Raw genomic sequence first — 26,731 nt, 5'->3', positions numbered from 1 at the left:
TAAGGGGAATAGATAGGCGTTTCTGCGGCCGCAAACGAGACTCCAGGATGGTGTGTTGCCTCCTTGGTGCAAGGGTCAAGGATGTCTCAGAGCGACTGCAGAACATTTTGGAAGGGGAGGGTGAACAGCCAGTTGTCGTGGTGCATATAGGTACCAACGATATACAGGAAACTTTGTGCTATCCGGCACAGACGGGACTGAGCTGCTGCCGTTCCCTCAAAAATGCCGTACACTCCAGAGCTAATGTTGAAACATACGGAGATTTTCATCTTCGTATGAATCAACAAACCCTGTCTAAACAGTCGGAAAGCGTCTCTGTAGCGTCTCTAGCTGAAGCTGTTGCTTAGCTACAGACGTTGCAGAGCTTGACTGTTCAAAAAAAGCAAAGAAACGAAAAGAATAAAAAACGGCTCCTGATTTTTGCCGGTGGCTCCAGCTTGCTGGACGGTTCGCCTCCAGATAACACAAAGTTTCCTGTAGGTAAAAACCGGGATGAGGTCCTAAAAGCTGAATATAGGGAATTAGGAGGTAAATTAAAAAATAGGACCTCAAAGGTAGTAATCTCAGGATTGCTACCAGTGCCACGTACTAGTCAGAGTAGAAATAGAAAGATATTTCAGATGAATACGTGGCTAGAGGAATGGTGCAAGGGGGATTGAATCAAATTCCTGGGACATTGGAACCGGTTCTGGGGGAGGTGGGACCAGTACAAAACGGACCGTTTGCACCTGGGCAGGGCCGGGACCGATGTCCTAGGGGGGAGTGTTTGCTAATGCTCTGGAGGAGGGTTTAAACTAAAATGGCAGGGGGTTGGGAACCTGAGCGGAGAGACAGAGGAAAGGGAAACAAGGATAAAAGCAAAAGACAGGAAGGAGAAAAACAAAAGCGGCAGGCAGAGAAATCAAGGGTTTAAATCAAACATGGCCACAGTAAATAATAATTCTAAAAGATCTAAGCGCGTTAAAAAAACAAGCCTGAAGGCTTTGTGTCTTAATGCAAGGAGCATTCGTAATAAGGTGGATGAGTTAGCTGCGCAAATAGAGGTAAACGTATGAGATATGATTGGGATTACGGAAACATGGCTCCAGGGTGGCCAAGGCTGGGAACTCAATATTCAGGGGTATTCAATATTCAGGAAAGACAGGCAAAAAGGAAAAGGAGGTGGGGTAGCATTGCTGGTTAAAGAGGGGATTAACACAATTGAAAGGAAGGATATTAGCTCTGATGATGTGGAATCTGTATGGGTAGAACTGAAAAATACCACGGGGCAGTGGGAGTGGTATATAGACCTCCAAACAGTAATGCAGAGGTCGGGGATGGCATTAAACGGGAAATTAGAGAAGCGTGCAATAAGGGCACAACAGTTATCATGGGTGACTTTAATCTACATATAGATTGGGCTAACCAAATTAGTAACAATACTGTGGAGGAGAAATTCCTGGAGTGTATACGGGATGGTTTCCTGGACCAATATGTCGAGGAACCAACTGGAGATCAGGCCATCTTAGACTAAGTATTATGTAATGAGAAAGGATTAATTAGCAATCTTGTTATGCGAGGCCCCTTGGGTCAGAGCGATCATAATATGATAGAATTCTTCATTAAGATGGAGAGTGAAATAGTTGACTCAGAGACTAGGGTCCTGAATTTAAATAAAGGGGACTACAATGGTATGAGGTGCGAGTTGGGTAGGGTTGATTGGGGAATGACACTCGAAGGGTTGACGGTGGATGGGCAATGGCAAACATTCAAAGATCACATGGATGAACTACAGAATTTGTTCATCCCAATTTGGCATAAAAATAGAACAAAAAAGGTGACTCAACCGTGGCTAACAAGGGAAATTAGGGATAGCATAAGATCCAAGGAGAGGACATATAAATTGGCCAGAAAAAGCAGTAAACCTTAGGATTGGGAGCAGTTTAGGATTCAAACAAAGGAGGACAAAGGGATTAATTAAGAGGGGGAAAATAGAGTATGAGAGTAAACTTGCAGGGAACATAAAAACTGACTATAAAAGCGTTTATAGATACGTGAAGAGAAAAAGATTGGTGAAGTCAAGCGTAGGTCCCTTGCAGTCAGAATCAGGGGAATTTATAATGGGGAACAAAGAAATGGCAGGCCAATTAAAAACATACTTTGGTTCTGTCTTCACAAAGGAGGTCACAAATAACCTCCCAAAGATGTCGGGGAACATAGGGTCTAATGACAGGGAGGAACTGATAGAAATCAGTATTTGTAGGGAAATGGTGTTAGGGAAATTGATGGGATTGAGGGCCGATAAATCCCCAGGGCCTGATAATCTACATCCTAGGGTACATAAGGAAGTGACCCTAGAAATAGTAGATGCATTGCTGGTCATCTTCAAAAATTCGATAGACTCTGGAACAGTACCCATGGATTGGCGAATAGCTAATTTTACCCCACTGTTCAAAAATGGTGGTAGAGAGAAAACAGGGAATTACAGACCAGTAAGCCTGACATCGGTAGTGGGGAAAATGCTAGAGTCCATTATAAAGGATGTAATAGCAGAGCACTTGGAAAAAAGTGACCGGATCGGACAAAGTCAACGTGGATTTACAAAAGGTAAATCGTGCTTGACTAATCTACTGGAATCTTTTGAGGATGTAACTGGTAAAATAGATAAGGGCGAACCAGTGGATGTGGTGTACTTGGATTTTCAAAAGGCTTTCGATAAAGTCCCGCATAAGAGACTAGCGTGTAAAATTAAAGCACATGGGATTGGGGGCAAGGTATTGACTTGGATAGAGATCTGGTTGGCAGACAGAAAGCAAAGAGTTGGAATAAATGGCTCTTTTTCCGAGTGGCAGGCAGTGATTAGTGGGGTACCGCAGGGATCGGTCCTTGGACCCCAGCTATTCACAATATATATTAATGATCTGGATGAGGGAACTAGATGTAATATCTCCAAGTTTGCAGACGACACAAAGCTGGATGGGCGTGTGTGCTGTGAGGAGGATGCCGAGAAACTCCAGTATGATTTGGACAGGTTGGGTGATTGGGCAGAGGTATGGCAGATGCAATAGAACGTGGATAAATGCGAGGTTATCCACTTTGGTGTCAAAAACAGGAAGGCAGATTATCTGAACGGCAATAGATTGGGAGAAGGGGAAGTGCAACGAGACCTGGGCGCCCTTGTGCACCAGTCGCTGAAAGTAAGCATGCAGGTGCAGCAGGTGGTTAAGAAGGCAAATGGTATGTTGGCCTTCGTAGCGAGAGGGTTTGAGTACAGGAATAAGGATGTCTTGCTGCAGTTGTACAGGGCCTTGGTGAGACCACATCTGGAGTATTGTGTGCAGTTTTGGTCGCCTTATCTGAGGAAGGATGTTCTTGCCATGGAGGGAGTGCAGCAAAGATTCACCAGGCTGATACCTGGGATGGCGGGAATGACGTACGAGGAGAGATTGAGTCGATTGGGCTTGTACTCGCTGGAGTTTAGAAGAATGAGAGGGGATCTCATTGAAACTTATAAAATTCTAACAGGACTAGACAGACTAGATGCTGGAAGGATGTTCCCGATGGTCGGGGAGTCCAGAACCAGGGGTCACAGTCTAAGGATAAGGGGTAAGCCATTTAGGACAGAGATGAGGAGGAATTTCTTCACCCAGAGAGTGGTGAACCTGTGGAATTCTCTACCACAGATGGTAGTAGAGGTCAATTCATTAAATATATTCAAGAAGGAGTTGGATATATTTCTTAAGGCTAAAGGGATCAAGGGATATGGAGAGAAAGCAGGGACAGGGTACTGAATTTGGATGATCAGCCATGATCTCATTGAATGGCGGAGCAGGCTCGAGGGGCCGAATGGCCTACTCCTGCTCCTATCTTCTATGTTTCTATGATATTAGGAGAGGTGAAAGAGGTGGGATTTAAGGAGGGGCTTGAAGGAGAAGAGGGGGATGGAGGGGTTTAGGGCGGGAATTCCAGAGAATGGGGCCTAGGTGGCTGAAGGCACGGCTACAAAGAGTGGGGAGAGGTGATCAAGAGATCAGAAGTCTGAGGATCGGAGAGTTGGGGGGGGGGGGAAGAAAGAGAGGTTATTGAGCTGGAGAAGGTTACAGAGAAAGGGAAAGGCACTTGTTTACAGCTCTGAAACACTGCCTGCCTCCACCACACCTCCCCTGAAATCCACTTTCACACCTCAGTCATCTTTAGACCCAAATGCTCCAACTTGCGCCTTGCTGGCTCCCATCTTCAACGCTGGTCCAAAATACTGCTGCAGTATCCTGGCCAGCAACAACTCACTCAGCACCCCAGCTCTTACTGACCTGCATTAACTCCCTCATTCCCCAACACTGCAAGTTTAAAAACATTAAATCCCTCAAGGCATCATCCCACTACATCTCCACACCCTCCTCCAGCCCTAAAACCCCATAAACTCTCCGCTGCTCTCCCTCACCCCACTAATGGGGACACAGCCTTCAGCTGCCTGCAAATTCCCTTCAATAACCCTCTTTTAAAAATCTCTCTCAAAGCTCATCTTTGAGACCATTCCCTCCTAATCTCTCCGTCGAGGGTTGGTGTCTATTTTCTATAGCCTATGAAGTGCCTTGAGACTTTAAAGGCATTATATAAATGCAAGTTGTTGTGCTGTTATCATGCCTTATTTGGACAGGGCTATGGTCAAATAGTTTCATGACATTTAAGGACTGATTCACACAGGATGGGCACCTGGGCTGCAAACAAACATGGGTTTGTATCTCAGGACTTGTCATCAAGGAGGGAAAAGGCAGGAATAACACAAACTGAAGATCTGAACATGGACCAGATGCTGAGCTGGAAGAACCTCCACGCGATACGAACACATACCGGTGAACAGATGAGGGAACTTGATGGGTAAAATCACAGCTTCCTTCAAGGCTTCCTTTGCTATCTCCAACCCTGCCACATCATTCCATCGCACATTGGGCTTCTCCATCACAATAGCACCTGTGATAGAACAAGAACACACCTGCTGACAACGACAGAGTCCCACCTGCTTCTAATTGGAAAAGCTCGACTTTTTTTCAATATAAATATTTAGCTAGCCAAGCTATGGATCCTTTGAAGGGTGATGGATATTTTGTTGTAGAATGGAGATGTCTCTCCTGATGCACCAGCAGAAAGAAGCTTTGTTCTGCAGGGCACAGACCAGGCTCTTTGATTGGTAAAACAATTAGGAAGCAGAGAGCTGTTCTCGGGGTTAATCCGATTATGCATTGTCAAAGGATTAAATGGATGGGCAAAGTGTTGCTCAACTGGAGACACGTTGCAGATGCGCGGTTATATTTTTGATCTGGTTTGATTAACAGCTTGATGCACAGCTTGATGCTCAGGGATATCTCAATTTGGGGGGTGTATGACGGGCTGCCGCTGTAACTTTGGATCTCAGTTCAAACGTATGTGGGCATGTTGGTACCTTCCAGCTCTGAGCCCATCTCCATTTGAATCCTTTTAGTCTGGCTCTCACCCTGCTCACAGAACTGACACTGCCCTGGGCAAAAATCACAAATGACATCTTCTGTCCCTGGGACCATGGTCTGTGCCTGCTCCCTGATCACTGCACGGTCTGACCAGCCCCATCTCCCTCCTCGCTTCTGCTTCCACTCCTACTCTTCCTGGTACATCCTCAGCAACTGATTCTCATGCAGCCTCCATAAAATCAGCTCCAGTCACTCAAGTCTGTCCTTCGCCCCCGCTTCTCCCCCATCTATGAGCTGCACTTGGTGACATCACCTTTAGGCACATTATATATAAATACGCTGACGACACCCAGCTCTGCTTTCCCCAATTCTATTGATCCCACTCGTCTGCGTTTGAATCTCTCCAGTCAGATTTCTGCTCCTGCCACAGTATAACAGCATTAACCAAAGTCACAAAGTGCATCCTGTGTGACTGTGACCATGGTGCACTATCCCTCTTCATCCTTCACGACCTCTCGACAGCCTTTGACATGGCTGGCCACACCATCCTCCTCCAATGCCTTGCTTCCATTGCCTAGAAATGGTTTCTCTTCCAGCCCCCTACACCATTACCTCTGGAGTCCCCCAAGACTCCATCCTAGGCCCGCTCCTCTTCCTCATCTACAAGCTGATCCTCAGTGACATCATCCAAAGACACGATGTCAGGTTCCATATGTACACTGACAACACCCAGCTCTACCTCACCACCAACCTCTCTCGACCCTTCCATTGTCTGATTTGTCATGCTGCTTGTCCAACATCCAGTCCTGGATGAGCCATTGTCTTCGGTCCCCGCCACAAATTCCATTCCCTAGCCACCGATTCCATCCCTCTCCTTGGCCACTGTCTGAGGCTGAACCAGATGGTTCGCAACCTCCGCGTCCTATTTGACTCTGAGATGAGCTTCCGACCACATGTCCACTCCATTACAAAGACCACCTACTTCCACCTCCATAATATCGCCTGTCTCTTCCCCGCCTCAACCCATCTGCTGCTAAAACCCTCCTCCATGCCTTTGTTACCTCGAGACTTGACTATTCCAACGCACTCCTGATTGGCCTCCCACCTTCCGTAAACTTCAGTTCATCCAAAACTCTGCTTGCCCGTATCCTAACGCGCATCAAGTCCCGTTCACCCACCATCTGTACTCGCTGACCTACTGGCTCCCAGTCCGGCAGCACCTCCAATTTGAAATTCTCCCCCATGTGTTTCTATCCCTGACACACAGCCCAGGTGGACTGCGATGATGAGGCTCTCTGCAGGGTAAGCAGTCTCACTCACCCATCAGCTGCTCCTGCAGTTTCTTCTTCTCTGGATTCTCTCCCTCGCTGTCACTGTCGCTCCTGAGAGAGAAATTAAGACACGTGAATCGCAGCATCTTCATAGAGGGCAATAATGCAGGAAAAAAGGCTGGGTTTGGTTGGCGGGGGGGGGGGGAAGAAAAAATAAAACAGGACGTTAATGGGTAGAAGGATCTACTGAACAGAGAAGCAGGAAACTGTTCAATAGAAAAGGTCATTTCAGTGAGAAAACATTATAAAACAAACTGCAAATAGCGGAGCAATAGGGGGAAAAACTGCAAATAACGCCACACCACATCTATCCCTCAACCCTACCCCCTAACCCTACCTTCCTACCCCCTTTAACCCCACCTTCCCGCCCCCCAGCCCCACCTTCCCATCACAGAACCCCACCTATCCCTCAATCCCACCAACACACGCAACTCCACCTATGTACCCTATCACCTCACCCAGCCACCTTCTCACCATACCCTCAAGCCCTTCCAAAACACATCCGATTGTCTGTCAAACCCATTTAGATCTTCACTTCCCTGTAACTTATTCCATAAAACCATTACCCTTGGATGAAAAGTTCCCCCGGACTTCTGTTCTTACTCCTAACTTACTCACTTTCAACTTGTGGCCACTCAGTTGTTAAAACAATTGCCTGGTAATAAGGAATGAGCAATAATGTCTCGCAGAGCCAAAGAGAAAAAAATCCATGCAGCAACATTACCCTCCAATCAGCAATACATATGCCCATCTCCCCTCCAATCAGCAATGCACGTGCCCGTCTCCCCTCCAATGAGCAATGCATGTGCCAGTCTCTCCACCAACAGCAATGCATGTGCCTGGTTCTCCCATCAGCAGTAATGCATGTGCCCATTTCACTGGAAGGAGACACCGCAGGGCGAGGACGGGGCCCAGGGGCGGGGGGCGAGGCAAGCAACAAGGTCGAGGCCCAGGAGTGGTGCAGCGGGGTCAGGAGGACCACACTGCAGCCAATGAAACCCAGGCAGAGAGGACCTGCTGGAAGGAGGGAGGAGGACAGTAGGAGTATGCTTGTGCTAGGCCGATGAAGCAGAGCCTGGTCTCCAATCGTCTTGGATCCCTTGCCATTGGACCAAGAGCTTGCTCTGTCAAGCCCGTGTGGTAGCTGGTGTGCAACGGCCAGCCCACGTTAAAAGAATTCACGCACAGGCATCTGCCACCCTTTAAAATCAAGTTCGGGACCTGGGACGTCTGGACCCTCATGGACAACCCCAACAGCGACAGACTGGAACGCCGTACTGCTATCGTTGCCGGAAGCTCAGATGTTTCGACATAGACATCGCCGCCCTAAGCGAAACCTGGTGGGCAGGGGAAGGCCAGCTCAAGCCACAGACGAGATCAAATAGGAATTCTACTCCAGCCTCGAACAATCCCTGTCCCGAATCCCAACGGGCAACAAGCTGATCCTCCTTGGCGACTTTAATGCCAGAGTTGGAAAGGACACAGACCTCTGGGGAGGTGTGATCGGCAGAGAGGGGGTAGGGAAAGCCAACTCCAACGGTACCCTCCTCCTGACGAAATGATTAGAACATGGCCTTGTCATAATCAACACCTTGTTCCGTCAGAGAGACAAGTACAAGGCTTCATGGCAACACCCTCGCTCCAAGCACTGGCATCTGCTGGACTACGTCATTGTCCGAGTGAGGGACCGCAAGGACGTCTCGCGCCATGACAGGAGCCGACAACTGTTGGATAGACCACCGCCTAATCCGCACTGTCATCTCCATCAACGTAGCCCCAAAACTGCAGTGGCAACAGAAGCAATGCCGCAGGAAAATCAACGCTGGAGCACTCAAAGACCCTGCTAAGAAAGCCCTATTCAGCCTGCGCCTCACAATCAACCTGGCGACTCCCAGTGATTCAGAGACACAGAGTGTCCACAGCACCTGGTCTGCACTCAAGGCCTCCATAATCAGCACCTGTGAAGAGACGCTCGGTCACTCGACCAGGAAACACCAAGACTGGTTCGACGGGAATGACCAGGAGATCCAGGAGTTAATAAGCCACAAGCGCAAGGCATTCCTGATCTGGGAACAGCAACAGAACTCGAGAGCAAGAAAGCAGCTCTACAGACGCCTGAAGGCCGAGGTCCAACAAAAAACTCGCGACCTAAAGAACAGATGGTGGGTGGAGAAAGCGCAGGAGATCCAGCAGCTAGCCGACAACCACGACGTGCAAGGATTCTTTAGCGCAGTCAAGACAACCTATGGCCCTAGCACCCAAGGCCCTTCCCCACTGCGGGCCAAGAACAGAGAGAAACATAGAAACATAGAAGATAGAAGCAGGAGTCGGCCATTCGGCCCCTCGAGCCTGCTCCGCCATTTAATGAGATCATGGCTGATCATCCAAATTCAGTACCCTGTCCCTGCTTTCTCCCCATATCCCTTGATCCCTTTAGCCTCAAGAAATATATCCAACTCTTTCTTGAATATATTTAATGAACTGGCCTCCACCGCCCTCTGTGGCAGAGAATTCCACAGGTTCACCACTCTCTGGGTGAAGAAATTCCTCCTCATTTCAGTCCTAAATGGCTTACCCCTTATCCTTAGACTATGACCCCTGGTTCTGGACTCCCCGGCCATCAGAAACATCCTTTCTGCATCTAGTCTGTCCAGGCCTGACAGAATTTTATAGGTTTCGATGAGATCCCCTCTCAATCTTCTAAACTCCAGTGAGTATAAGCCCAATTGACACAATCTCTCCTCGTACGTCATTCCTGCCATCCCAGGTATCAGCCTGGTGAATCTTCGCTGCACTCCCTCCATGGCAAGAACGTCCTTCCTCAGGTAAGGCGACCAAAACTGCACACAATACTCAAGGTGCGGTCTCACCAAGGCCCTGTACAACTGCAGCAAGACATCCTTGTTCTTGTACTCGAACCCTCTTGCTACGAAGGCCAACATACCATTTGCCTTCTTAACCGCCTGCTGCACCTGCATGCTTACCTTCAGCGACTGGTGCACAAGAACACCCAGGTCTCTTTGCACTTCCCCTTCTCCCAATCTATTGCCATTCAAGTAATAATCTGCCTTCCTGTTTTTGCCACCAAAGTGGATAACCTCACATTTATCCACATTATAGTGCATTTGCCATGTTTCTGCCCAATCACCCAACCTGTCCAAATCGTACTGGAGTTTCACGACATCCTCCTCACAGCATACCCTCCCACCCAGCTTTGTGTCGTCTGCAAATTTGGAGATATTACATCCAATTCTCTCGTCCAGATCATTAATATATATTGTGAACAGCTGGGGTCCTAGGACCGATCCTTGCGGTACCCCACGAGTCACTGCCTGCCACTCAGAAAACGACCCGTTTATTCCAACTCTTTGCTTTCTGTCCGCCAACCAGTTCTCTATCCAAGTCAATACCTTGCCCCCAATCCCATGTGCCTTAATTTTGCACGCTAACCTCTTATGCGGGGCCTTATCGAAAGCCTTCTGAAAGTCCAAATACACCACATCCACTGGTTCTCCCTTATCTATTTTACCAGTTACATCCTCAAAAAATTCCAGTAGATTAGTCAAGCATGATTTACCTTTGTAAATCCATGTTGACTTTGTCCGATCCTGTCACTACTTTCCAAGTGCTCTGCTATTACATCTTTTATAATGGACTCTAGCATTTTCCCCACTACCGATGTCAGGCTTACGCTTAATTCCCCGCTTTTTCTCTGCCACCTTTTTTGAATAGTGGGGTAACATTAGCTACCCTCCAATCCATGGGTACTGTTCCAGAGTCTATCGAGTTCTGTAAGATGACCAGCAATGCATCTACTATTTTTAGGGCCACTTCCTTAAGTACCCTGGGATGTAGATTATCAGGCCCTGGGGATTTATCGGCCTTCAGTCCCATCAATTTTCCTAACACCATTTCCCTACAAATACTGATTTCTTTCAGTTCCACCCTTTCATCAGACCCTATGTTCCGCGGTATTTCTGGGAGGTTATTTATGTCCTCCTTTGTGAAGACAGAACCAAAATATGTAATTAGTTGGTCTGCCATTTCTTTGCTCCCCATTATAAATTCCCCCGATTCTGACTGCAAGGGACCTACGCTTGACTTCACCAATTTTTTTCTCTTTACATATCTATAAAAGCTTTTACAGTCAGTTTTTATGTTCTCTGCAAGCTTACTCTCATATTCTATTTTCCCTTTCTTAATTAATCCCTTTGTCCTCCTTTGTTGAATCCTAAACTGCTCCCAATCCTCAGGATTATTGCTTTTTCTGGCCAATTTGTATGTCCTCTCCTTGGATCTTACGCTATCCCTAATTTCCCTTGTTAGCCACGGTTGAGTCACCTTTTTTGTTTTATTTTTATGCCAAACTGGGATGAACAACTTCTGCAGTTCATCCATTCGGTCTTTGAATGTTTGCCATTGCCTATCCACCGTCAACCCTTTTGAATGCCATTCCCCAATCAATCCTACCCAACTCGCTCCTCAGACCATCGTAGCTTCCTTTATTTAAATTGAGGACCCTAGTTTCTGAGTCAACTACTTCATTCTCCATCTTAATGAAGAATTCGATCATATTATGATCGCTCCGACCCAAGGGGCCTCGTACAAGATTGCTAATTAATCCTTTCTCGTTACATAATACCCAGTCTAAGATGGCCTGATCTCTGGTTGGTTCCTCGACATATTGGTCCAGGAAACCATCCCGTAAAGAGGTATTCATCAAGGACAGAGAGGCAGTCAGTGCGAAGGAGCACTTCGAAGATCTCCTTAACCACGACTGTCTTCGATGCGAGTGTCCTCAACTCCATCCCGCAGCATGCTACCCGCCACCACCTCATCACAACCCCAGCCCAGCATGAGGTTGGAAAGCCCATCTGACAACTGAAGAACAAAGAAGCCTCAGGAGCAGATGGAATCCCCACCGAAGCGCTAAAACATGGCGGAGAAGCACTATTAGCGCGAATACATTAACTCATTTCTCTTATTTGGAAGGAGGAGAGCATGCCAGGGGATCTCAGAGATGCCGTAATTGTGACCATCTTCAAGAAAGGTGACAAATCCGATTGCGGTAATTACAGAGGGGTCTCCCTGCTGTCTGCCACAGGGAAAGTCATCGCAAGAATCCTCCTCAATCGCCTTCTTCCAGTGGCTGAAGAGCTCCTCCCAGAGTTGCAATACGGATTCCGCCCACTAAGGGGCACAATGGACATGATCTTCACCGCGCGCCAATTACAAGAGAAATGCAGGAAACAGCACCAACTGCTGTACATGGCCTTCTTTGACCTCACAAAAGGCCTTCGACACCGTCAACCGTGAGGGATTATGGAGTGTCCTACTCAAATTCAGCTGCCCTCAAAAGTTTGTCACTATCCTCCGCCTGCTTCACGACGACATGCAAGCCGTGATCCTGACCAGCGGATCTACCACAGACCCAACTCACATACGGACCGGGGTCAAGCAAGGCTATGTCATCGCACCAACACGCTTCTCGATCTTCCTGGCTGCAATTCTTCATCTCACTCTCAGTAAGCTCCCTGCTGGAGTGGAGCTAATCTACAGAACAAACGGGAAATTGTTCAACCTCCGTCGCCTCCAGTCCAGATCCAAGGTCGTCCCATCCTCTGTCATTGAATTACAGTATTCAGACGACGCACACTCTGAGGCCATACTCCAAACCATCGTCAACATCTTCACCGAAGCGTACGAGAGCATGGGCCTTACACTAAACATCCGTAAGACAAAGGTCCTCTACCAACCTGTCCCGGCCACACAGTACTGCTCCCCGATTATCAAAATCCATGACAAGGCCTTGGACAACGTGGTCCACTTTCCATAGCTCGGGAGCCTACTGTCAACAAGGGCAGACGTCGATGACGAAGTCCAACACCACCTTCAGTGTGCCAGTGAAGCCTTCGGTCGCTTGAGGAAGAGAGTATTTGAAGACCAGGACCTCAAACCGAGCACCAAGCTCATGGTCTACAGAGCAGTAGTGATATCCGCCCTCCTGTATGCTTCAGAGACATGGACCACGTACAACAGGCACCTCAAAGCACTGGAAAGGTACCACCAACGCTGCCTCCGCAAGATCCTGCAAATCCATTGGCAGGATAGGCGCACCAACGTCAGTGTTCTTGCTCAGGCCAACATCCCCAGCATTGAAGCTCTGACCACGCTCAATCAGCTCCAATGGACGGGCCACATCGTCCGCATGCCCGATACGAGATTCCCAAAACAAGCGCTCTATTCGGAGCTCCGGCACGGCAAGAGAGCCCCAGGTGGGCAGAGGAAACGCTTCAAGGACACCCTCAAAGCCTCCTTGAAAAAGTGCAACATCCCCACCGACACCTGAGAATCCCTGGCCCAAGACCGCACAAAGTGGAGGAGAAGCATCCAGGAAGGCGCCGAACATCTCGAGTCTCTTCGCTGGGAGCAAGCGGAAGCCAAGCGCAGGCAGCGCAAGGAGCGCACATCAACCCAATCACCCCACCCACCCGCCTCTTCAACCACCGTCTGCCCCACCTGTGACAGAGACTGTAGGTCCCGCATTGGACTCATCAGTCACCTGAGAACTCATTTTTAGTGTGGAAACAAGTCATCCTCGGTTCCGAGGGACTGCCTAAGAAGATGTGCCCGTCTCCCCACCACCAGCAATGCCCGTGGCCGTCTCCCCACCACCAGCAATGCCCGTGGCCGTCTCCCCACCACCAGCAATGCCCGTGGCCGTCTCCCCACCACCAGCAATGCCCGTGGCCGTCTCCCCACCACCAGCAATGCACGTGCCCATCTCCCCACCACCAGCAATGCCCGTGCCCGTCTCCCCACCACCAGCAATGCACGTGCACGTCTCCCCGCCTGTAACCCACGGGGCTGTTTCTCCCCGTCAGCAATCCCCTGTCCTTACCCCTTGTCATTTTGTTGCGTCTCTTTCACTGGCTTCTTGCCACGTTTGTCTTTGTTTTTTAAATATTCCTTCAGTTTTTCTGCTCTGTCCAGGTACTGAACACATTTGGCTCGAATACTCTCCTTCGCCTTCTCCCCATGAGCCTCATCTGTAACGACGACAGTAGAATATCTTCATTACAGTATCCCTCAGATAAGGAACTTCCAGCATCCCAGGAAGGGGACGCAGTTACCAGTTGCACAGGAAGTGTTTCTGCGCATACTGGTGACATCACTCGGGTGTTTTTACACATTACCCAGTGGCGCCCGGTCTCCGGATATCCGCTGGCATCTTGCCCACGTGGCCAATCTTACTGTACGAGCACAGACAGCAAATGTCATCAGACTTCACGATAACCGGGGGGGCACCACAGCCCGATCCGATCCGCTTCTCATCTGATGTTCACACATCCACTTGAAGCTAAGCAATCAGTGTACAGTGGTCAGGAGCAGGAACCTGAAGCTCCACACGTTAACCCAGGGGTCGCTGTCAGTGAATAGAAGCAGGAACCCTGGCTGATTTCCCTGCCCTCTAACCTAGGGGTCACTGGACAGTGATCAGGAGCAGGAACCCTGACTGATTCCCTCTCTCTAACCCAGGGGTCACTGGGCAGTGATCAGGAGCAGGAACCTGGGCTGATTTCCCCGCCCTCTAACCCAGGGGTCACTGGGCATTGATCAGGAGCAGGAACCTGGGCTGATTTCCCTGCCCTCTAACCTAGGGGTCACTGGACAGTGATCAGGAGCAGGAACCCTGGCTGATTTCCCCTCTCTCTAACCCAGGGGTCACTGGACAGTGATCAGGAGCAGGAACCCTGACTGATTCCCTCTCTCTAACCCAGGGGTCACTGGGCAGTGATCAGGAGCAGGAACCTGGGCTGATTTCCCCGCCCTCTAACCCAGGGGTCACTGGGCAGTGATCAGGAGCAGGAACCCTGGCTGATTTCCCCTCTCTCTAACCCAGGGGTCACTGGGCAGTGATCAGGAGCAGGAACCCTGGCTGATTTCCCCTCTCTCTAACCCAGGGGTCACTGGGCAGTGATCAGGAGCAGGAACCTGGCTGATTTCCCCGCCCTCTAACTCAGGGGTCACTGGGCAGTGATCAGGAGCAGGAACCCTGGCTGATTTCCCCTCTCTCTAACCCAGGGGTCACTGGGCAGTGATCAGGAGCAGGAACCTGGGCTGATTTCCCCGCCCTCTAACCCAGGGGTCACTGGGCATTGATCAGGAGCAGGAACCCTGACTGATTCCCTCTCTCTAACCCAGGGGTCACTGGGCAGTGATCAGGAGCAGGAACCTGGGCTGATTTCCCCTCTCTCTAACCCCGGGGTCACTGGACAGTGATCAGGAGCAGGAACCCTGGCTGATTTCCCCTCTCTCTCTAACCCAGGGGTCACTGAGCAGTGATCAGCAGCATGAACCCTGGCTGATTTCCCCTCTCTCTAACCCAGGGGTCACTGGACAGTGATCAGGAGCAGGAACCCTGGCTGATTTCCCCTCTCTCTAACCAAGGGGTCACTGGACAGTGATCAGCAGCAGGAACCCTGGCTGATTTCCCCTCTCTCTAACTCAGCAGTGCTTAGGCCGAACATAATGCCCCACTGGTGCCCGATCTGAGATCTACTAATTCAGCACAGGCCAGGGATTGGATTTGAAGGGTGCGATGTGTAGTGGTTCTGTTACTGGACTAATAATCCACAAAATGTGAGCTCAAATCCCACCACGGCTGTTTGTGAATTTGAATTCAGTTAGAAAAAAGTCTGGAAATAAAAAGCTGGTAATCCAACTGGTTCACTAATGTCCTTTAGGGAAGGAACTCTGTCGTCCTTACCCGGTCTGGCCTATATGTGACTCCGGTCCCACACCAACGTGGTTGACTCTTAACTGCCCTCTGAAGTGGCCCAACAAGTCACTAGGTTCTATCACTACTGTCTCTGGAAACTAAGGATGGGCAATAAACGCTGACCTTGCCAGCAACGCCGATATCCCGAGAATGAATAAAAACCCCTCCTGGCCTGTGCGACTCATTGGCTCACTGGGCAGTGTCTTACCACGGCACATTAATACAAACCTCCCCAAGAAATCCACAGTAACTGCACTGTGCAAACAAGCAATCAGCACACTGGGCAGGGAGACACTGGAGAACTCTCACATTTAATGGCGTGCAGGAAATACTCCACCGCATGCTGATACAGCCTCAACGCCTCTTCGTAATTCTTTGCCTTGTCTTCTTCCGTGGCTTTAGTTACGAGGTCAATCGCTTTCTGAAATATATAAAAACAAGATTCGTGAATGTCCGGCTCTCTCCCGGGAGAGGAGAAATATCAAACAATCAGCATTACCCAGACCATTCTCACTTTACCTGTTGTGTTGGTACAAACAAAACAGATCATCTGCCTCGTAGGATCTTCATTTTTTGAATGAATCTCCTCTACGCACCAGAGGATTGAGGTGCAGCCTGACTGGTTCTGGGGTAGTCATGTGATTCAGTAAAACAATGCCATGACGTTAGTGGGCAGTGCCACACGTCCGATAAAGGTCCAGGACCTGCTCAGTAGCACGATCCAGAAGCGAGCAACAAGAGCAGCTCCCACACTTCATCTGCTCAACCTCTCATCACATCTGTAAGCGCGAGACGGTGCATGAAGGGCTCAAGACATTCCGACAGAGGTGCCTGCACAAGGCAAGGTCTAATCCAACATCGTCTATGTTGACAGCAAAAGGACAGATCCAACACTACACTGTCAATGGACCTCTGTTAGATGGCAGACTTTGGTAGTATTCAAAGAGAGGATTATGGAGCACAGGTCAGTTGGGTGGCACTTAAACCAACACACCAATCAGAATAAACAACGTAAAAAAGGATGTGAAAAGGGCAATAACCCTTACTTGCCACCTCTGGTTACTGGTGGGTAATAATAACCTCTGGGCCATCCATAGAAAACTATCAAATCCTTTGATTGTTTTAAACACCTCAATTTGATTACCCTCAAGGGAATACAAGCCAAGTTTATGCGACCTGTCCTCGTAATTTAACCCTTTAAGCCCCAGTATCAGTCTGGTGAATCTGCGCTGCACCCCCTCCAAGGCCACTATATCCTTCCTGAGGTGCGGGGCCTGGAACTGAACGCTGTTCTCCAGATGGGGTCTGACCAAGGCGTTGTACATCTGAAGCATCACTTCCTGTGCCCATGGTATTCCAGCTCCCGAGATAAACACCATTACTCGAGGTGTTCAAAATCATGAGCGGTCTGGACAAAGTAGATAGAGAGAAACAGTTCCCATTGGCGGAAGGGTCAAAAACCAGAGGACACAGATTTAAGATGGAAGAACCAAAGGCACATGAAGAAAAACTTTTTTACGCAGCAAATGGTTGGGATCTGGAATTCACTGCCTGAAAGGGTGGCGGAGACAGATTCAATTGTGTCTTTCAAAAGAGAGTTGGATAAGTACCTGAAGGAAAAAAATTGCAGGGCTACGGGGAAAGGGCAGTGCTCTTGCAGAGGGCCGGCATGGGCTCGACGGGCCGAATGGCCTCCTTCTGTGCTGTAACCATTCTGTGATGCTATGGTTACTTTTTGTACCTGTGGACTGGCTTTTCGCGAAGTGTATCTGGGCACCCAAGTCTCTTTGCTCCTCCACGTTCCTAATCTCTTGCCATTAAGAAAATATTCCGAATTGTCTTTCTTGGGTTCAAAGCGAATGACCAAGAAGGCCAATGGAATGTTGGCTTTTATTGCTAGGGGGTTGGAATATAAAAACAGGGAGGTATTGCTGCAGTTGTACAAGGTATTGGTGAGGCCGCACCTGGAATACTGCATACAGTTTTGGTGTCCATACTTAAGAAAAGACATACTTGCTCTCGAGTCAGTACAAAGAAGGTTCACTCGGTTAATCCCGGGGATGAGGGGGTGGTCATATGAGGAGAGGTTGAGTAGATTGGGACTCTACTCATTGGAGTTCAGAAGAATGAGAGGCGATCTTATTGAAACATATAAGATTGTGAAGGGGCTTGATCGGGTGGATGCGGTGAGGATGTTCCCAATGATGGGTGAAACTAGAACTAGGGGGCATAATCTTAAAATAAGGGGCTGCTCATTCAAAACTGAGATGAGGAGAAACTTCTTCACTCAGAGGGTGGTAGGTTTGTGGAATTTGCTGCCCCAGAAAGCTGTGGAAGCTACATCATTAAATAAATTTAAAACAGAAATAGATAGTTTCCTAGAAGTAAAGGGAATAAAGGGTTACGGGGAGCGGGCAGGAAATTGGACATGAGTCTGGGTTCGGAATGGTCATGGCCCTGTGGGTAGTGGAGCGGGCCCAGGGGCCGTGTAGCCTTGTTCTGCTCCTACTGTGTTCTAATTCTGTTAGATTTCAGGAGATGGTTTTATTCCTGTTCCTGGCTGGGGTGGAGATCGCCTTTACAGAAGGTAAGTACTGTAGAAAATATAGGGACAGAGTGATCTCCTGGAAGAATTTCGATCGCCTAGATGGGTCGGAGAGGAATTTCCCAGATTTTTTTCTCCCAAATTGGCCATTGGGTCTTTATCTGGTTTTTCGCCTCTCCCGGGAGATCACATGGGTTCGGGTGGATGCAGAGTGATAGAAGATTTGAGGTTAGGATCAGATCAGCCATGATCTTATTGAATGGTGGAGCAGGCTCGAGGGGCCGATTGGCCTACTCCTGCTCCTATTTCTTATGTTCTTATGTTCTTATGACCTCACATTGAACTCCATCTACCACAGTTTAACCCACTCACTGAATCAATCTATGTCCTTTTCGAGTTTCCTGCTCCCATCAGCACAACTTACTGTGCCCAACTTAGTGTCATATACATTCTCTATTCCTTCATCCAAGTCCTTGTTAAATATGGTGAAAAGCTGAGACCCCAGTACAGATCCCTGGGTGACACCATTAGTCACATCGCACCAATCAGAGAACAAACTATTAAATTTTCTTTATATAATGGAGCACCCAAAACTGCACAGTCTAACCAATGTTTATACAAATTCATCATTACTTCTTTACTCTTGTACTCGATGCCCCCATATATAAAACCCAATCTCTAATCGGACTATTAAAAGGCTTTATTTCCTTAAACTTTCACGGATTAAACATTGGCTGCCGTTCATCCACACCCTTCAGTCTTTCCAACGTGTGTACACTATCAAATGCCTTTTGAAAGTCCATAATGTGGGAAAGTACCACATTACAGAATTTTTAGCAAAATTAAAGCCCATGGGATTAAAGAGACAGTGACAGTGTGGATACAAAATTGGCTAAGGGACAGAAAGCAGAGAGTAGTGGTGACCGGTTGTTTTTCAGACTGGAGGGAAGTATTCATTGGTGTTCCTCAGGGGTCGGTGTTGGGACCACTGCTCTTTGACATATATTAATGACCTGGACTTAGGTATTGATGTAAGAAAACTACTAGGCACTTGGTCTAAGCGTTAAACAAAGCTTTAATCAACTGTTTTACAACATGGAGATCTAGTTGTGTCCTTCACTAGTTCCTGTTAAAGAATGTCCTGAGCAAGCTGGGCCCATGTCCGAGTATTTATACTCTCCCTGGACAGCGCCACCAGCAGGCCGCCCAGTATTAGTTCATAAGTCATTTCCACATGAATGGCTGATTCATGTCATTCTTCCCGCCTGAAGGATTGGTAGTCTGGCGACTTCCTTCCACCGGGTTAATCGGACTACGAATAGCCGGTCATTTGGATCTCCTCGGGCCATGTCTTGATCCCTGGGTCGCTTGGTTCGTACTGGCAGGCTGGCAGAGCCCGTGTCGCCTTGACTGACCTGAGGGGGACTGGGGAGATTGTGGCTCCGGGTGCGGGCCCCCACAGGCGCAGAGCTGGCTTCATCCTGCTCAGTAGTCGGTGATTGACCGGCGTCCTGGCTTCGGGTGGTCATCCCGCGGGGAGTGCTCTGCTCCCCGGGTTGATCCGGCGGAGTAGCTGGCAGGTCCCTTGACGTCCCGGGTAGGGCGTCATCCTCGGAGGAGCACAGAGTATCGGTGTCGTTAATACGGATCTCTCTATCGATTGGATCTGTGGGACCGGTTGGGCAGGGAGCCAGATCCCGAAGTGAAACTGTGGACTCCCGGCCATCAGGGTACCACACGTACGCGTATATAGGATTGACATCCGTTAGTTCCACTTCGTTGACGAGGGGATCACTCTTGGAGGGTCGGACGAATCTTTGGAACAGCACGGGGCCAGGAGCTGCCAACCATGACGTCCCATGAGTAAAGCGACACTGGAACCCGAAGAATCGTTCATGAGGAGTAACATTGGTGGATGTAGAAAGAAGAGACCTGATGGAATGTAATGCGTCAGGGAGCATAGTTTCCCACTGCTGGTCTGATAGGTTGTGTGACCTCAGTGCAAGACGAACAGCATTCCAAATGATAGCGTTGTATCTCTCAACCTATCCGTTTCCAATAGGATGATACGGTGTCGTTTTACTTGTGGCGATTCCCCGTTGTGAAAGATAACTTCTGAGTTCGCGTGACATGAAGGTGGGACCCTGATCAGAGTGGATGAAGTTTGCCATACCACAAAGGGAAAAGACCTGATCGAGGCATTTGATCACTGTGGAAGTAAGCATATTGGGACAGGGGAAAGCAAAGGGAAAGCGTGAATATTCGTCCACCATAGTAAGCAAGTAGGTGTTTCGCGTTGAAGGCAGTGGCCCTTTAAAGTCAATGCTGAGTCGCTGCATAGGCTGTGTAGCATGTATGAGCGAGCCATCCGACGGACGGAAGAATTGCGGTTTTAATTCCGCGCAAATTCTACAAATGGAGCATGTTCTTTTCACGTCTTCCGTAAAAATGGGAGATTTTTGGATCGCACAAAGTGTAACATACGGGTAACACCAGGATGGCATGTCAGTACAGGAAACTCTATTATCCGGCACCGACGGGACCGGCGTGGTGCCGGTTTATCAAAAAGTCCAGATTACAGAGAGGTATAGTTAAAAGGTACGAGAGCTCCGTACACACCAACAAATCCAGGCTTCCCTGTTGCTCAGCAACATGTGCAGGAACTCCGGCCACAAACCAAGCGCCCCTCAAGTGCAGGAACCCCAGTTACACAGCCACAGATCCAAGAACTGCCACTAATATGAAGTAAAACTTACCTGAACCTACTCCTGAATTTTGCCGGTTAACAGAGATTTCCGGTTATTTAGGTGCCGGTAAATCGAAAGTTTCCTGTATGAAGATCCGCAAGAGTCGAAGTTGACATGGAAGAGCAGAATGCGCGCGTGAGGGTATCCGGGGCCACATTATCTTTGCCAGGTCGATAATGTATGGTGTAGCCAAAGGCAGCCAATTCCATTCTCCAGAGCTGTATCTTGTTATTCTTAACCTTAGTGCATTTCCAGTGATCCAGCATAAAGGCCATGGAGCGCTGATCGGTTATAAGCGTGAAATGGCGACGAGCGAGAAAATGACTCCATTTGCGTACTGCTTCGATGATAGCCGTAGCCTCCTTCTCGACAGGAGGATAATGGAGCTCGCTACCCTGTAAAGTTCTGGACAGAAATGCAACGGGTCAACCACTTGATTCAAGGTAGCAGAGATCACCACCTCCGATGCATTGCACTCAACCACGAAAGGGAGATTTTCATCGATGGAACGAAGTGTGGCTTTTTCCAGTTATTGCTCGAGGAGGTCGAAAGCTGAAATAGCCATTGGCGCCAATGGAAATGACTTCGCGTGAAGCAGGGGCTGGATCTTGTCGGAGAAGTGGGGTATCCACTTCGCATAATAGGCGAACATGCCGAGTGCCCGACGAAGAGAGCCGAGATTCGTAGGGGGAGGGAGCTCCTGAAGTGGACGAAGTCGCTCCGGATCCGGTTTGACGACACCGTTGCCCACCCAGTAGCCAAGGATGTTGACTGATGGTACTGATTTCACAGATTTGGACTCATTTAAGGCTAAGTTGCGACGACAGAGAATGTCAAGAAATTTCTGGAGGTTGGCATCGTGCTCCTTCTGGTCATGACCAGCAATGGTGATATTATCCAGATATAGAAAAGTGTCCGTTAAGTTCTCCTGTTTGACTAGGCTGTCCATTGCCGGTTGAAAGACGGCCACCCCATTGGTGACCCCAAATGCAAGGCAACAAAACTGGTAAAGCTGACCGTTGGCCTCAAAGGCCGTATACTTTTTGTCAGAGTCCTTTAACAGTACTTGATGATATGCGCTCTAAGTCAAAAGTTGAAAATACCCTGTAGTTGGCAAGGTTATTGACCATGTCATCGATGTATGGTAGTGGGTAGGCATCCAGGTTGGTATACTGGTTAATAGTTTGCGAGTAATCGATGCAAAGACATTTCTTGTGTTGCTTCAGAGGATTTTTAACAATGACGACTTGAGCCCGCCAGGAAGATGAACATGGCTCAAAGATACCGTCAGCTAGAAGGCGAGAGATTTCTGCCTCGATAAAGGATAGATCATCTTGACTGAAACGCCGTGATTTAGTGACTATGGGCTTACATCAGGGGGAAAGATTGGCAAACAAGGGGGGCTCGTCGAGCAAAGCCACCAAAAGCGCACAAAACGGTACTTTGGAAATAGTAAGCTCCGGCTTTGACCCTCCAAACTCGAAAGTGAGTCTTTTGTGTTGCTTCTGGAAATCCTGTCCCAGGAGCACATCACTGCATAGGTTTTTGAGCACCCCGAGCCAGGTGGAAAAATAAGTGCGGCCATTGAGAATAAGGTCGACAAGACAAAACCGGAAGAGTTGGTGTCAGTGTCGTCAGAGCCATTGCAATTTCCCTGTCCGAGGGGTAAATATGCAGTTTTATAGATGACAGCTGTAACATTAGTAGTGGCTCTTGGGGAAGGAGCAGTTTTATAGATAGCAACTGTAACCTTAAGAGAGGCTCTTGGCTGACATACTTTAGAAAAGTGACGTTTCTTACTGCAATGATTGCAGGTTGCATTACGAGCAGGACAAAATTCCCTATAGTGAAATGCACCTCCACAGAATAAACACTTCCTTTTAGATTGCCAAGATGCGGCTAGGGTAGGGTCGTCATCAGCTAGGATAGTCATCAGTGAGGGCTTCCGCCTGAGGCTTATCGGAGGAGTCACCAAGAGTGATAGCAGCAGTCCGTGCATGTGGTAAAACATAGGCATCTGCATTTTTTTTTTACTAAGTCCAGAGAATATGCCTGGTCATAGGCAGCTTGTAACTCGAGGGTTTTATTCTCCAACAGACGCTGGCGAATGAAGGGAGACGCAATTCCATTAATAAAAGAATCACAAATTAATTCCTCCTGGTACTGCTCAGCTGAGACAGCTTTGAGATTACAGTCTTTGCTGAGCCTGCGAAGCTTTTGAAGGAATTCGTCAAGTGATTCCCCAGGTTGTTGTCGAGTTGTGGCCAGTAAGTGCCGAGCAAAAATTTCGTTTGGGGCCTTAACATATAGTTGCTGCAGTATTTGGATAGTGTAGTCATAGTCTACACAGTCTTCGATATAGTCAAACACATGAGGAGATACATAATTGGCAAGCATTTGTAACTCATCAGGAACATTCTCACCACAAGCCCCGAGGAAGTTGCTGAAGGTATATACCAGTGTTTCCATACCTTAGCAGTTGTAGGTGAATTCGGGTCCAGGTCAAGACGGGCGGGTCTGAGTAGTTTCTCCATGATGGATTGATTACTACATCTGGTTCCCTTCTACCGTTTGTGTCGTAGCCATCTGTTCCCAAAATCACTCAGAGCGTGAAGCAAGTTTCAGTTGATTAAATTGACTAAGAAAACTACTAGGCACTTGGTCTAAGCGTTAAACAAAGCTTTAATCAACTGTTTCACAACATGGAGGTCTAGTTGTGTCCTTCACTAGTTCCTGTAAAAGAATGTCCTGAGCAAGCTGGGCCCATGCCCGAGTATTTATAGTCTTCCTGGACAGCGCCACCAGCAGGCCGCCCAGTATTATTTCATAAGTCATTTCCACATGAATGGCTGATCCAGGTCAGGTATACAGGGCATAATTTCAAAATTTGCAGATGGCACGAAACTCAGAAATGAAGTAAACATCGAGGAGGATAGACAGATGGGTGAAATGGGCAGACACGTGGCAGATGAAATTTAACGCAGAGAAGTGTGAAGTGATACATTTTAGTAGGAAGAATGAGGAGAGGCAATATACATACCCTTACATAGTATTTACAGCACAGAAACAGGCCACCCGGTCCAACAGGTCCATGCTGGTGTTTATGCTCCACACGAGCCACCTCCCACCCCTCTTCATCTAACTCTATCAGCATACCCTTCTATTCCTTTCTCTCTCATGTTTATCTCGCTTCCCCTTAAATGCATCTATATCATTCGCCTCAACTACTCCTTATGGTAGCGAGTTCCATATTCTAACCACTCTCTAGGTAAAGAAGTTTCTCATGAATTCCCTATTGGATTTATTAGGGACTATCTTATTTTTATGGCCCCTGGTTCTTGTCTCCCCCGCAAGTGGAAACATCGTCTCTACGTCTACCCTATCAAACCCTTTCATAATCTTAAAGACCTCTATTAGGTCACCCTTCAGTCTTCTCTTTTCTGGAGAAACAAACCCCAGCCTGTTGAATCTTTCCTGATAGGTATAACCTCTCAGTTCTGGTATCATCCTTGTTAAACTTTTTTGCACCTTCACCAGTGCCTCTATATTATTCTTATACTATGAAGACCAGAACTGTTCACAGTACTCTAAGTGCGGTCTAACTTTGGTCTACAAGTTTATTAATGTCTTCCTGTATTTTGACGCAGTCTTCCTCTGTATTAACTACACCCCTAATTTGGTGTTGTCCGCAAATTTTTAAATCGTACCTCCAATTCCTGAGTCCAAATTGTTTACATAAATGGTGAACAACAGTGGTCTCAGCACCGATCCTTGAGGAACACCACTTCCCACCTATAACCCCATCTCTCTGTTTTCTCTTTTGTAGCCAGCTTGCTGTCTATTCTGCTACATGTCGCCACACTCCACATGTTCTAACCTTAGTCATGAGTCTATTATGCGGTACCTTGTCGAAGGCGTTTTGGAAATCTAAATATATTACATCTACTGCATTATCGTCATCTACTCTTTGTTACTTCTTCAAAGAATTCAATAAGGTTGGTCAAGCATGATCTTCCCTTTTGGAATCCGTGCTGACTACTCTATTATATTTTCAGTTTATAGATGTTTTTCTATGTTGAGTAAGGATTCCATTATCTTTCCTACCATCGATGTTAAGCTAACTGGTCTATAGTTCCCTGGACTTGTTCTTTCTCCATTTTTAAATATAGAAATCACATTCGCTGTCCGCCAGTCCTCTGGCACTATTCCCCTTTCTAATAAATGTTTATATATATGTAATAGTGTCTCCGCTATCTCTTCCTTAGCTTCTTTTAATATGCACAGATGAAATCCATCCAGAATGGTTTCATTAGTTTATCAATTAACTCCACTCTTTCTATCTTAAATGTTCTGACCAATTTATATGTCCTCTCCTTGGATCTTATGCTATCCCTAATTTCCCTTGTTAGCCACGGTTGAGTCACCTTTTTTTTTATTTTTATGCCAAACAGGGATGAACAAATTCTGTAGTTGATCCATGCGAAACTTATAAAATTCTGACAGGACTGGACAGACTAGATGCAGGAAGGATGTTCCCGATGGCGGGGAGTCCAGAACCAGGGGTCACAGTCTAAGGATAAGGGGTAAGCCATTTAGAACTGAGATGAGGAGGAATTTCTTCATCCAGAGAGTGGTGAACCTGTGGAATTCTCTACCACAGAAGGTAGTTGAGGCCAATTCATTAAATATATTCAAGAAGGAGTTGGATATATTTCTTAAGGCTAAAGGGATCAAGGGATATGAGGAAAAAGCAGAGACAGGGTACTGAGTTTGGATGATCAGCCATGATCTCATTGAATGGCGGAGCAGACTCGAGGGGCCGAATAGCCTCTTTCTGTGCTGTATCAGTCTGATTCCCTCTCACTTCTCAGCATCAAACTGTATCTGCTGCCGGTCTGCCCTCGAGCTGTTCCCCAGAATTCTTCTACAGTCCCCACCGCCAATCCCATCAGCAGATGTGGACATTGTGTTCGCGGTGCCCGAGCCCGAATCATTGACCCACACCGAGAACACAAACGGAGCCCCAGCCCCAGCCCCCACCCCATGGGGGGGTCAGCCAGCCCGGACCCCTGGCCCTGGGGGATCACCCAGCCCCGGCTCTGGCTGCTGCCCACCCGCCGGGGCCTCGGTCTCCGCCGCCTTACCTGGAGGGTGTTGGGCGCTGACATCTCACATCTCCGGGCGCTCAGACTGCGGGGATCGGACCAGGCCGCGCTGCTCCCCGCGGCTCCGGGGCTGTGGGATTGCGGGATTCCTGCTCCGCTCCGGATTCGGGAAAATGGCGGCGGGCAGAGCGACTCGGTGACGTAATTGAGAACAACAATGTTCAGAACGGCAGAAAACAGACAAGAGCGGCCGCGCCGACCCCCAGCCCAGACACAGCGACCCCGTCCGGCCTGGCGCCGCCACTGCACCCAGCTCGGACACAGCGCCCTCCGCCGACCAGGCGCCGCCACTGCACACAGCCCAGACACTGCACCCAGCCCGGGCACAGCGCCCTCCGCCGACCAGGCGCCGCCACTGCACCCAGCCCGGACACCACGCCCCCCCCCCCCCCCCCCCCGGCCAGGCGCCGCCACTGCACCCAGCCCGGGCACAGCGCCCTCCGCCGACCAGGCGCCGCCACTGCACCCAGCCCGGACACAGCGCCCTCCACCAACCAGGCGCCGCCACTGCACAGCCCGGAAACAGCGCCGCCCCTGGCCAGGCGCCGCTACTGCACACAGCCCAGAAACAGCGCCGCCCTTGGCCAGGCGCCGCTACTGCACACAGCCCATACAGCGCCGCCCTCGGCCCGGCGCCGCCACTGCACCCAGCCCAGACACAGCGCCGCCCTCGGCCAGGCGCCGCCACTGCACCCAGCCCAGACACAGCGCCGCCCTCGGCCAGGCGTCGCCACTGCA

At 48.8% G+C, this 26,731-nt stretch overlaps 1 protein-coding gene across 3 annotated transcripts in view; it reads right to left on the bottom strand.

Moving 5' to 3' along the window:
- Positions 1-26,136, bottom strand: part of LOC147116786 (vacuolar protein sorting-associated protein 4A) — a 66,153-nt gene extending 40,017 nt beyond the window's left edge. Inside the window, exons 1-5 of one of the 3 annotated variants that reach the window (XM_085991970.1) lie at positions 25,973-26,136; positions 15,846-15,957; positions 13,656-13,803; positions 6,744-6,805; positions 4,831-4,950 (exon numbers count right to left, since the gene is read on the bottom strand). In XM_085991970.1, the coding sequence (XP_085848096.1) occupies positions 4,831-4,950; positions 6,744-6,805; positions 13,656-13,803; positions 15,846-15,957; positions 25,973-25,996 (466 nt within the window). In that variant the 5' untranslated portion in view covers positions 25,997-26,136. Of the gene's footprint in view, positions 1-4,830; positions 4,951-6,743; positions 6,873-13,655; positions 13,804-15,845; positions 15,958-25,972 lie in introns of those variants that run through there. The other 2 variants (XM_085991972.1, XM_085991971.1) reach the window with 2 other exon arrangements.
- Positions 26,137-26,731: the final 595 nt, after the last annotated feature.

This window comes from Somniosus microcephalus, chromosome 6, assembly GCF_052327205.1.
Source record: "Somniosus microcephalus isolate GS21.2 chromosome 6, FLI_Smic_1.0, whole genome shotgun sequence".
Taxonomy (NCBI): domain Eukaryota; kingdom Metazoa; phylum Chordata; class Chondrichthyes; order Squaliformes; family Somniosidae; genus Somniosus; species Somniosus microcephalus.
The sequence above is the reverse complement of the archived record's forward strand: the minus strand, read 5'-3'. Positions and strand labels throughout refer to the sequence as shown.